Source organism: Amia ocellicauda, chromosome 9, assembly GCF_036373705.1.
Source record: "Amia ocellicauda isolate fAmiCal2 chromosome 9, fAmiCal2.hap1, whole genome shotgun sequence".
In the NCBI taxonomy this organism is placed as follows: domain Eukaryota; kingdom Metazoa; phylum Chordata; class Actinopteri; order Amiiformes; family Amiidae; genus Amia; species Amia ocellicauda.
Window position 1 is genome coordinate 13936859 of NC_089858.1, and position 12136 is coordinate 13948994.

The 12136-nt window shown below is 41.6% G+C and overlaps 1 protein-coding gene across 3 annotated transcripts; it reads left to right on the plus strand.

The window, feature by feature from the left end:
* Positions 1–4234: 4234 nt before the first annotated feature.
* LOC136758695 (alpha-(1,3)-fucosyltransferase 7-like) lies at positions 4235–8143 on the plus strand. 3 transcript variants are annotated; one of them, XM_066713276.1, is made up of 4 exons: positions 4235–4451; positions 4670–4712; positions 5704–5825; positions 6503–8143. In XM_066713276.1, exon 4 carries the CDS (start codon positions 6591–6593, stop codon positions 7641–7643), a length of 1053 nt encoding a protein of 350 aa, XP_066569373.1. In that variant the 5' UTR covers positions 4235–4451; positions 4670–4712; positions 5704–5825; positions 6503–6590; the 3' UTR covers positions 7644–8143. The 3 variants fall into 3 exon arrangements, with proteins under 3 accessions (XP_066569373.1, XP_066569374.1, XP_066569375.1); XM_066713277.1 differs by lacking the exon at positions 5704–5825; XM_066713278.1 differs by lacking the exons at positions 4235–4451; positions 4670–4712; positions 5704–5825 and adding an exon at positions 5844–6305.
* The last annotated feature ends 3993 nt before the right edge of the window (positions 8144–12136 follow it).

A 12136-nucleotide genomic window follows, 5' to 3' on the forward strand; every position in this document is an offset into this window, starting at 1 on the left:
AATGAGCGCGATGCTGATTGGCTAAAATGGATATATTGCCCTTTGATATAAATCGGGAATGTGAAATGTCGCGTTTCGGGGGGAGGAAAAAAGGTTTTTAACATTGGGATTACAAATCATCACTCGTTTTAAATTAAACTGTATACTACGTGAAAAGAGTACCCTCTAGGAGTATATCCATATCAAGAACCTGAATTATGTGTGGCATTGGCTTAATTATCACGTTTTGGCACAAACCTGTCACGAGTGGTGCATAACGGCATTAATCACTTTGGGTTGTTTTCACTAATTGATTTATATTATTTTTTGTGTTCTCTTTATTGCTGTTGCACTTTATTCACTTATCACGTTCTATTTTCTTTACTGGTTGTTGTGGTTGGTTTAATTGTGTGCTTATTTAATTATATTATTTTTGGTGTTGGGTTATTGATAAAATGCTGAGTACGGCTCACCGCTGGACATTCCCACGTGGATTTCCCGGGGTCAACAAACTAATTGCTTTCACTTGCCCCCCTAGCCCAGGGAACAGGCTATTAACAGCCTGGAAATCGCCTTTAAGCGGGAAGAGAAACAGACCTACAGCGCTTCACTTGTTCCACTTTTTGTTGTTCCAGCCTTATTCCACAATTGATTAAACTAATTATTTTCCTAAAAATTCTACAAACAATACCCCATAATGACAACATGAAAGAAGTTTGACATCTTTGCAAATGTATTAAAAATAAAAAAGTACATAAAACAGCCACCGCAAACCCCGAATGACCAGGGCAGGGGAGGAAGGGCAGAGGAAGACGGCAGAGAATTAGCCTATGCGACCAGTTGCTTATTCAGTGGATTACAAATTTGTCGAAGAGAAATTGGACCGGCGTGGAGGAAATCGGCAGAGCGAATTGACGGCGAGAGGCTCCGAGGAGGCTGGTACTGGGAACGCGGGTTATACGTGTGATTAGACGATTAAATGAACAGAGCATGGATACGGTTGTGAAGACCACTTCATTGAAAAATGACGTGTTGCTGATCCGCTTTTCAGTGGTTAGGATCGGGGTATTGTATCGCCGACTGCCCACTGCGGCGACGGGTTTTACTGCTGTGACTGTACCTGAGAGAGAGAGAGATTAATGGATTGTATTCTTGCATGGTTGCACAGACTCTTGTGGTCTGCATGGTGTACCGGGACGTGTTCACTTTGCTTTATTTGGCACAGAGACTTATCTTGCTTATCTTTTGCTTGCAGGACTCCGACTTCCTTGTCCTTTGCAGAGATCACTGGTGAAGCCGAAGGGCTCGTGGCTACAACGGTGGCGTGCGCTTACCTGCGGGGCTCGTGGGTGGTCCCCGCTGCGGGAATACATTGAGACCGAGTTTAGGAATAGTACAGAACTTTAGTAAATGTATCGTTTTAGTCATTTTCTATTGTTTTGGTGAGGGTTTTAGGATTTTAACTTGCCCCGTTTTATTAAAGGCATTTGAGTTCGTTTTAGGGAAATTAACAGTTTCTACTATTATAATTCTGTGTATGTGGTACTGAACAGACTTCGTGCCCTGTATCAGTTATAAATAGTGTAAAAATAAAACTTGTACCTACCTTACTCATCCGTGTGGTGGTGCCTTGGGGTCCGTCGAGCCTGCTCGGGGAGAAAATATTATTGGGTGCGACGACACGTATAAGGCAGTTAACTACGCTGCATACGCCTCCCAGTCACCGCATCTCGGCTTGTGTCTCTGGGCTTCCCGCAACCAGCCTGTCTATGCTTTCCCTGACACTCTCTCTCTTCCGAGACATTCCTCCCTACTTTTATACAGGTGCAGCAATCACTTCAAGCATTGTCATCTGTTGATCATTACCCAATTAAAACAAATCTGTATAATCCCTAATATTTGACCCGTTTACAACAGCATCCTATAATAGAATCGGATTAAATGGATCAAGACATTGATCATGAACCCTGGGTTTGCAAAGTGATCAAGATTTAATTCCAAAGGAAAGCTAATCAGAGGATAGCAGTTGCAAGTCTGCAAACAAAAATAATAATGGCAATAATATGATATGTAGAAAATCACGTTTCAGGAAACAACACTATTTTAACTCTTTCTCAATGACTAATGTTATTATACAGCTCAGATTGTTGGCTATATTATATTCAGTACAGTCTACCGCATAAACTACATGTCTGGTGGCTGTAGAAAAAAAGTGTATATAATGTATTCATTTGAGGAGTTTACAGCTGGAACGCAGTATAGGTATTTAACTAAAACTTACTAAACTTACTAAATTTACCTTAGCTACTGCTGGACTGGATGACTGACTTCAAATCTTTGATTGAATCTTAATGGACTGACCAACCGTAACCATCACAACACACAATTTGATTGGTCTGTTGAGTGTTGTGGGCGGAATGCTTGGAATTTGAATATATTGCTCCTTCATTTATTGGTCTATTTGTCTGTCACCCACCATTTTCTTCCCCCGTGACAGTGTACACAATTTGTACTCTGTAACAAATGCCTTTTTAGAAGTAGCAAAGTACAATGCTTCACTCAAAACATACTTAAGTAAAAGTAAAATTACCAAATTTGAAAAATACTCAAATGTAAATGTAAAATCTACTAAGTTACAGGAACGAGAGTAGTTTCTACCCTTGCTAAGAAGTTTAAAAAGCTGGATTTCCCATCTGTTCAGGAGTATTTGCAATGAATGTGCTCAGACTAACCTCAACTACAAACCAACAAAGTTGTTACTGTTTTGGTCTCCCCCTGTCTTTTTGGCGGGGAGGGAGGGGCATGAGGAGTATATATTGCCCAGCAGGTATTGTAAATGTTCTTTAGTGATTTGTCCTACCCGCATGTTTTCAAACAGAATGAACACACTCATTTTCATAAAGATGCATTTAATAATGGTAGTGACAGTTATCAAATGATCACTGTCTGACTTTAGTAATTGCTGTGCATTTTGTTCTGCAGTAACAACTAAATCACTATCTTCCATTCCATATGACAGGGCTGCTCAGCTCATCATCACTGCACCAGTATAACTGGTGTAACCTGTACCTGTGCTTTTCTATAAGGCAGATGGCCACGTCTGGTTACGAAAAATAAATATACATAAACGTAGTAGGGTTTTGATTAATCTTTATTATGATAATGTGTGTAGTGTTTCCTATATTGTATTTTGGTTATTAATTGCACAAGCTTGTTGTATTTTGTTTTTACTTAGCATCCCTAATCTACTTCTCTCTTCTCCGTGGGACTGTCTGAGTAACTGCGTGACTGACTGACCCGCGTCTGCCCCAACACACCCCTTGTTGCCTACCAACCACTATGATCTGTTTATTATCTGTTATATTTTAGTATTTTCGACTACTAAGGTTTTTTTTTTTCTTGCCATATTGTCTTAATCAAAAACATACAGCTGATAAGTATTGATTGCATATAGGAAACTGATAGACAGGGTTATTTGTGTATAACTATTTAAATGGATAATTTGTTTGTGCTATCGTTCACTATAAATAGTTGAATTGACCTCAACTACGAAACCTTGATATAACATTTTGTACAATATTAGTCCAAGTTAAACCTTGTTTTATTGATATGGCAGAGCTGTTTTATTGGAGACAATTGGCATTTCTTGTTCTAAATTAGACCTAATAAATTCTGTACATAACAACCTTGGAGTATGATTACTTGGCTTCTTCTGGAGAAAAGAACCTGGTGTGGGGAACCATCCATTGGAGGTCCTTGTCCTTGGTAAACTCAGGGTGGTGTAGTACAGCTGTAACCTCCCAAGTAACTTACCTGTTACATATACATATACACACACATTCATATACACTATAAAATAATGAACAGTAATTTGCAATTAGCTTGTCTGAAAATTAAATTTAATCCTGACCAAAATCCAAAATTATAATAATAATTTAACTTAGATTTCTGATATTTAAAAAATCATTTTATGAATGATGAAAACAGCTGTTTTACTGGACATATTAAATTTTAACAACAATTGTGAAATAATAAAGATAAGGGAAAAACTCTACAACTGTCACCGATGTGTGCAGAGAGAGAGAGATAGAAATATGATCTAAAGAATCTGAATACAAAATGATTGGTGTCATGTCAGGGAATGCAGTTTCTATACAATTTTGCAACCTTGTTAGAATCTTGTTTTTCTTGTTATTATAATTATAATTTGTGTGTGCCTGGGATGTGAGTGTGTGAAAGTGTGTGGGGTGTTTGTGTGTGTGAACACTGTGCAGTGAGATCAGTGGTTGATCTAAGACAGTCAGGTGTCTGAGTCACGGCAGGACCAACCAGCCACAGGTGGTATGAGCAGAGTGGGCAGGGTCTGGGAGCAGCTCTGCTCTGCTCTGCCTCTCCTTCTCTCACCTTCTGCTCACCGCACATATATTTGTATATATTAATCAGACGAATTTCATATAAAAGCACAGATTCAGGTAAACCAGATATAATTCATTATAATTGGCAGCTGGGCGTAATGATGAGGTGATGAGGGAGCAGCCTTGTCATGCTATGGAATGGAAAATAAAGAGTTGCTGCATGTTAAAATACACCATAATTACTTAAGCCACTAAACAATGAACAGCCCAGTACAGCAGAGTGCTGTGATCTATTGAGTGTGTTCACACCTGAAGAGTCAACTTTGTCTCACCAGCTCGGCAGCATCACCCGAGACTCCAGGACCAGCCAGCAAGCAGGTATGAGCAGAGGGGGCAGGGGCTGGGCTCCCCTTCTTTCACCCTCTCCTAATCTCCTTCACCCTCTCCATTCTGATTTCTCCACTACTCGCTGTATTCTCTCAGGCTGTGCACACTCTCTCTCTCTCTCTCTCTCTCTCTCTCTCTCAGCACTGATTGGTGACAGTTGGAGAGTTTTTCCTTTTTCCTTATTTCTTCATAATTGTTAAAATGTCGTTGGTCATTTTCATCATTTGTAAAATGTTTTTTGTATATCGGAAATCTTAGTAAACTTTTTAATATAACTTTGGATTTTGTTCAGGATTAAATTAAATTTTAAATTGAAATTTCTTCTAATTGCAAATTACTATTCAGATTTGTAATAGTGTATATATCTGTGTATGTAGATACATGTATATCTTTATATACTGTATACATACCCCGAAAGCACACTGAATAATGCTATGGGTGAGATAATTGACATTAAGTGGCAGCAGAAACTGAAGAGAACATACTGAAATATATGAAATATGCATTCAGACTCCTCTACTTTGTATGTGGAAGAGGCAATTGCAACAATAACAGGAATTAGACTGGGCCACTTGAAGACATTCACTTTCTTATTCTTAAGCCACTCCAGTGTAGTTTTTGCCTTGTGCTTTGGATTATTGTCCTGCTGATAGTTGAATTTTAACCCCAGTTTTAAGCCTTGAGCAGACTGAAACAGGTTTTCCTCTAGTTTTTACCTTGTGCTCTATCCATAACACAATGCTGCCACCAGCTGGCTTCAATGTAGGCATGGTGTTGACTGGGAGATGTGCTGTGTTGGGCCTGAGGCAAACTTAATGCTTGGCATTTAGTCCGAAAAGTTTCAGTTCAGTCTTGTCTGACAACTCCTTCTGCCATTTTTGTGCAGGATCACTCAGGTGCTTTGAGATGGCATATTTATAGTAATGTTCTGTGGTGTTCTGGATATTGTTGAGTGAAAAAGTGCAATTTTTTCTCTTCTCAGCCATTGAACTCTGTAGCTCTTTCAGATTTATCATTGGCCTCACAGTGGTGTCCCTCACCAGTTTCCTTCTTCACCACCTGTTCAGTTTGGAGAGATGGCCTGATCCAGGCAGTGTCTGAGTGGTACGACGCACCTCCATTTCTTGATGATTGAGTAGATTTTTGTAACCTTCTCCTGACCTGTACTTTTCAATGGTTGTATCTCAGACTTGCTTTGAAAGCTCCTTGGTCTTCATGGTTGAGTCAATGCTTGAAATTCACTCCTGACCAAGGAGTCTGACAGAGACAGGTGGTTTTACTCTGAAATCATGAGAACCACTATTACTGCATGCAGGCAGAGGCCATTCAGTGTGTGGCTTGTTAATGTCATTTTGTGCACCTGAGTTAATTTAACAACAGCAAAGGGTTTGAATACTTATGAAATCATGAATTTTCCAATTTTATTTCATATTAATTATCTATTTACTTTTTTGTTTGCTTTGAACATGTGGAGTAGGTTGTGTTTGTAGTACAATAATTCCTACTTCACAGTGTCATGACTGCAAGCTTTAAAGCAACAAAATGTGAAAACTGTTAGAGGGTCTGAATACTGTGGCAAGCAAGGTATTTAAAGAGATATTTAACACACCATTTACTACTAATAATCAGTAGTAGCAGTTATTGTTTTTATTCTTCTTTTTCATCTTCTTCATCCTATGATTCTTTCATTTTTAGGGCTGGCTCATCTGTTCTTGTTTTGTATTAATCCCTCTCTCCCTCTCTCTCACAACCTCATCCATTGCCTATGCTCTTGCACACAGAGGCAGAAGGACCACAGGCACTCAAGGAGGGACAAAATACATTTCAGCACTGCAAAGCAACCGTTCTCCTCCTCTCCACCTCTCCATCATGGAACAGATGTTCAAGGTGCTGCTGCCAGCACCGCGCCTGCAGCTCCTGCTCCTCCCTCTGCTCCTTGTGCTCCTGCTGATCTGGTACAACCCGCAGCTGCTGCCCCAGGGCAGAGGAGCCCCCCGCCCCCACAACGTCACCGTTCTGGTCTGGCACTGGCCATTTGCCTATGCCTACCCCCTGCATGGTGACGTGTGCAACACTAACAATGGCCTCCCCAGCTGCCATCTCACTGACAACCGCTCCCTCTATGAGCAGGCGGACGCAGTGATCTTCCACCACCGAGAGATCACCAGCCGGGCCGTGGTTCTGCCCATTAACCGGCCCCGGCCTCCTGGACAGAAGTGGGTCTGGATGTGTGTGGAATCACCATCCCGCATCGGAAACCTGACCTGGCTCAACGGCCTCTTCAACTGGACCCTGACCTACCAGCGCAATGCAGACATCTACGTTCCCTACGGGAAGCGGATACCCAGGAGGGGGAATAGCAGCAGCAGCTACACAATCCCCCAGAAGCGCTCAGACAAGCTGGCCTGCTGGGTGGTGAGCAACTACAAGGAGAGACACAGGAGGACCACGATTGCCAAGGAGCTGAGTGAGCTGATTCCCCTGGACATGTATGGACACTCTGTGAACAAGCCACTGGACCAACGCAAGCTGTGGAGCACCATCTCACAGTACCGCTTCTACCTGGCATTTGAGAATTCAGTGCACCGCGACTACATCACTGAGAAGCTGTGGCGCAACTCCTACACGGCCAGCACGGTGCCCGTGGTGCTGGGTGCCCCCCGCTCCGACTACGAGGCCGTGGCCCCCCCCAACTCCTTTATTCATGTGGACGACTTCCCCTCTGTTCAGGAGCTCGCTGAATTCCTGCGCGCAGTGGCCTCCAATGAGACACGCTACCAGCAGTATTTCCAGTGGCACCGTGACTGGGAGGTGCAGGAGTACAGGGGCTGGCTAGGCAGGATCTGTGAGGTCTGCGTCCAGTACCACAATGCGCCCTCCAGGAAGGTGTACCAGGATCTGCAGGGCTGGTTTGTCAACTAACAGAGCAACTGATGACACCCCACTGCAGTGCAATACAATGAATGTGGTTGGGGTTGCGCTGTCTGTGCTGATGTGTAGAACTGCCAGTCATCTGTGCAGTCTGGGAAATTGCCTTTACCATGTGTTGCTCTTACTGCTGTTGTTGAAATGTAACTGAAACTGATTTAATTCTCTCTTGTGCTCTCACAGTAAAATACCAGGGTGTCCTGAGAAAATAAAACAGAGCACCATTTTGGTATTTACCATAACATACTATAGTGTACCATGGTTTTCCACGGTGTACTATGGTATATCACAGTGATTACTGCAGTGGTTCTTCACCTAGGGCCACTCCAGGGCTGGACATCTGCTACTGTCCACCGCCCACCGATGACTTCAATCAACACAATTGGGGAGACTGGGAGTGCCCTGGCCCCACAGTAGGAGACAAAACAGAGACCAAAACATTGTGTCTGTAAAGGCTGTGTTGCTCTGGGGAAAAATAAATCTGTTGCATCAGATCACGACTCTCTCTTATTACTTGATGTGTTCTGCAGCCGAGGAATGCAGCTAGCCAGCGCAAACACTCACCCTCTCTCTCCCTTCCCCTTCCTCTCTGCCTCTTCTTCTCTCTACTATCTTCTCTCTGCCTCGCTTCCTCTTTCGCTTTCCTCCCCCCCTCCTATCTCTCTACCTCTTCCTCCCCCTCCTCTGTCTTTCTTAAATTAAGTCCTATTCTCCTATTTTTATCTAAGCCTCCTCTGTTTTTACATGCAGCCAATTGGTCAATACACTACGATACTGCACTGCATTACACTACACTATACTGAAATATACTACACTACATCATTGCAATATTATTAAATATTGTCTAAGCCACTTATATGTCTGTATAATGTTTTCATGTTATTTTACAAACTCCCCAGAGATGTGGTTGAAGCTGAAAATTTAGGAATGTAAGAGAATTTGGAATGCTTGGTTTTTCAGTCAATCTAAATAAATAGCTCAACTGAAAACTCATAGGTCAATTGGTTTCTCTTTTAAGATTCTTTTTAGAGGGAAGATGCGGTCAAGTCACAGATGTGCAATAATCATTTATTTTGACAAAAATAGGAAACTAATATCATTCAATTATATTACTGAAAATAAGTAATATTAAGCTTCTGCTGGATTACAGTTAGAAACAGATAATACCCATTTTCTTCTTTCTCCTCACAGTACAGCTTATAGGCCAGTCTGGTCAGGCAGGAAGCGATGTGTCTCTCTCTGTCTCCCTCCAGCTCTCTCTTGTGTCTCGTTGCAGAATGAAGAAGTTAAGAGAACTAAAATTCTTTTATAAGGTTTCCTTCCAACCAATAGTATTTTTCCACCACCATGACTTGGGTGCCTTATGCTCAAGTAATTTAGAAGTGGGGGTAATTTCGAATTTGACTAGGAGCCAATAAGAGGACAGGTCCCTTTTGGTTTTCTGGACATACAGATAAGGTTACCAGGGCCTACCAGAGGCTACCAGGGCTACCAGATAAAAGGGAGGAAGTCTGTTTCTTCTACCAAACCAGATGGTATAGAATTTTCCATATACAAATATATTCTAACAAATAATATCTTACAGGAACATTTAAAAATAGACTGGATAATATCCTTGGATGACTTATTTATTAATGGACACCAAGCAAGCACGATGGGTCGAATGGCCTCCTCTCGATTGTAAACTTTCTTATGTTCTTATGTTGGCATTCTGGGATTTAGTGTTAAAAAACTGGAGGCTGAAATACCTTTTTTTTTTGCCATTTTATTTAATGTGAACAAACGTCTTTACAATATCTATCAAATAGTCTTATATGGTGACCAGATATTGAAAAGTAGAAATCGTTGTGGGATACAATTATGGTTGCCACCCATCCCGTCAATGAATCAATACAGGACGTGATTTGTCCCGTATTTTCGTGCACACCCTACTCGCATGCATACACTATGTTTTCACATGCTTGTAATGACATGAGAAATAATAAAACCAAAAGAGTTTCATGACACATAGCGGAGAGTATTAAATCAGACTGACAGGTGAGTGTCTGTCCCTGTCACTCACCGCATTGCTGCCCTGGGTACTGAGACTCAGATGCGTGGTTTTTAAAAATGTCGGCGAATAACGTCCAGAAAGAGGCTGTCCAGAAACAGGACTGAGTGGCTGTCGGAGCACGAGTGGGTCAGTCCTGTCAGTGGACACAAGTACCAGAGAGCATTTTCTGTCGCCCATGGTGGACTGTGCGACCTGAAGCACCATTCAGCAGGGGACACCACGTCCGAGCAGCAGAGGGCAGAGTGGAGTCACTCAGTTCATGATACCGTGGACTTCTGAAGGACATGGCATTGCTTCAGGCAGCAAGGAACAACAAAATGTACACATGGAAGGAAAAGTAGAGAGGGTGGGGGGTGGGTTGGGTAGAGAGAGAATTCACATTCACAAAGAACACATAACCTAGATAAATTAATAATTATTTTGTTCCTCCACATTTCACTCAACTCAATAGGTTGATTTTTATTTCAGTGCCTACATCCAGGAGAGTTGTTCTGATCCATTTGACAGTAAAAAAAGGAATTTATTTTCACAAATAAATGTTTTGTTCAGTCATCCACCACAGTGGTTTCTGTGGTCTACCAGGTCATTTGTTATATCCGAGTTTATCAATGGGTTCTTGCTTCTTCCAAATATACAAAATAGTTTATTCTGACAGACCAAACATTTTGCCCATGTCTATGATCTGATGTTTTAATCCTTAATATAATTGATGCAACTGTGCTTTACTCTTATTGACTCTTTATTTCCTTTATTTTCATGTTGAGAGTAACAGAGGACTTTGAAATTGATGCATAAAAAGCACAAATTGGTGCATAAAAATTCACCAGAATGCAGGAAATAAAGTGTTAGACACTCAAAATCTCATGGGTGAGGACCCCCAGACCCCCAGACCCCCGCTTGATTCGTGTCCTCCGGGCATGGGGCCGCTGGCAAGGTGTCCCTTATTTTTCCACATTGAAGGTGGCAACCCTACCTGCAACCACACTGCAGTCTCTGTATCCCAACTGCAGTGCCTGAACCGCACACTGCAACGGAACAATGGCTGCAACATGACCTCACCAATCCCTGCAGGATTTTGGTGCCCATGCAGGGCAAAAAGCCCCAAAACCCAGGACATTTTGACTTGGAAACACAGAAAATCTCTCTGGACTTACTGCACTCTTTTATTCTTGATAGTGGGATGGTGCCCCTGGTGACTATTGATACCCATGCAGAAGACTAAGTTACAGGGTGGTATTGAAAATCCTAAACTCAGCCTTTATCCTGCTCTGCACTGGCACCAAAGTCTGGGACACCGAAGCCACCATCCTGTTCATGACGCCAACTGAAGAGTAGTAGAAATCCAGGGAGAGATTCACCTCCAATCAAAATGTTTTTATTACAAGCAGCTGCAAGGAAGAGGTTCAAGAGGCAATCTCAAGAACAGTCTTAGAGAAGTTACAAACTACAGACACTTTTATGCAGACCAGACAGGAGAGAAAGATAACAGGCTCACATGTCTGTCCCGTAATGATTGCAAGTTCGGTTTCTGCCTGACAGCTGCTCAGGAAGACCCATATATAGTCAAATCTGGGAGAATTAAGGCATACGTAATGTTTAATATAAGGGGGGTTTGTACGATGTATCAAGCCCAAACTGCTGGTGAAAACTGGTTCTTATCAAACTGTTCTTCTAGGTATCAAAGTTGAACTATAGCACAGTACTGTAGCACAGTGAGACAGTGACCTTGTTCACACAGACTCACAGGCAAAGAAATGCAGTTCTTCAAGACAATACAGTATCCAATTGAATTACGTATTACGTATTTAATTAATAAATGATGTATTTTTTGTATGAACTCCAATACAGCACAGTACACTAAAACATTATTTGCATTCGTACAAATTACCCATGAGTCACCCAGCATGGGATGTTCGTAAACTGCAAACATGATCTGACAGCGGAGAGACATGGTGAGATCACTGGAGTCATTGCTGTGAAGAAGAAGCGCCACCTCGTGTATAATTGTAAGGATTTTTTTTTTTTTTTACAGACCCATTATTACCGGATTGCTTGAAAAAGTGGAATGCCTGAAACATCTAACATTATGGGCTTGATTGGAAATGCAGCATGTGGGTGTAAATCAAAACAAAATCAATGTAAGAAAACAACAAAACAAAATTAAAATTCGGTATCAAGTTCCCGTACCTCCATAAAACCTATTCCAGGCATGTGTTGTTTTATTATAGCCTATATACATGAGCTTTATTCGTGTGCACCTTATTGCAGTTTCGCAGCCCTGAAATTGTAAGGCAATATATCCCACTTATATGTATTTTAATTAAATGTACAAAAGATTGAATTATATGGCACTTTAATAATTTAAACATGTATTGCTTCTGCTACAAAAATGTGCCTACTGGCCAGAATTACGTTATTGTCACTTAATTTTGCT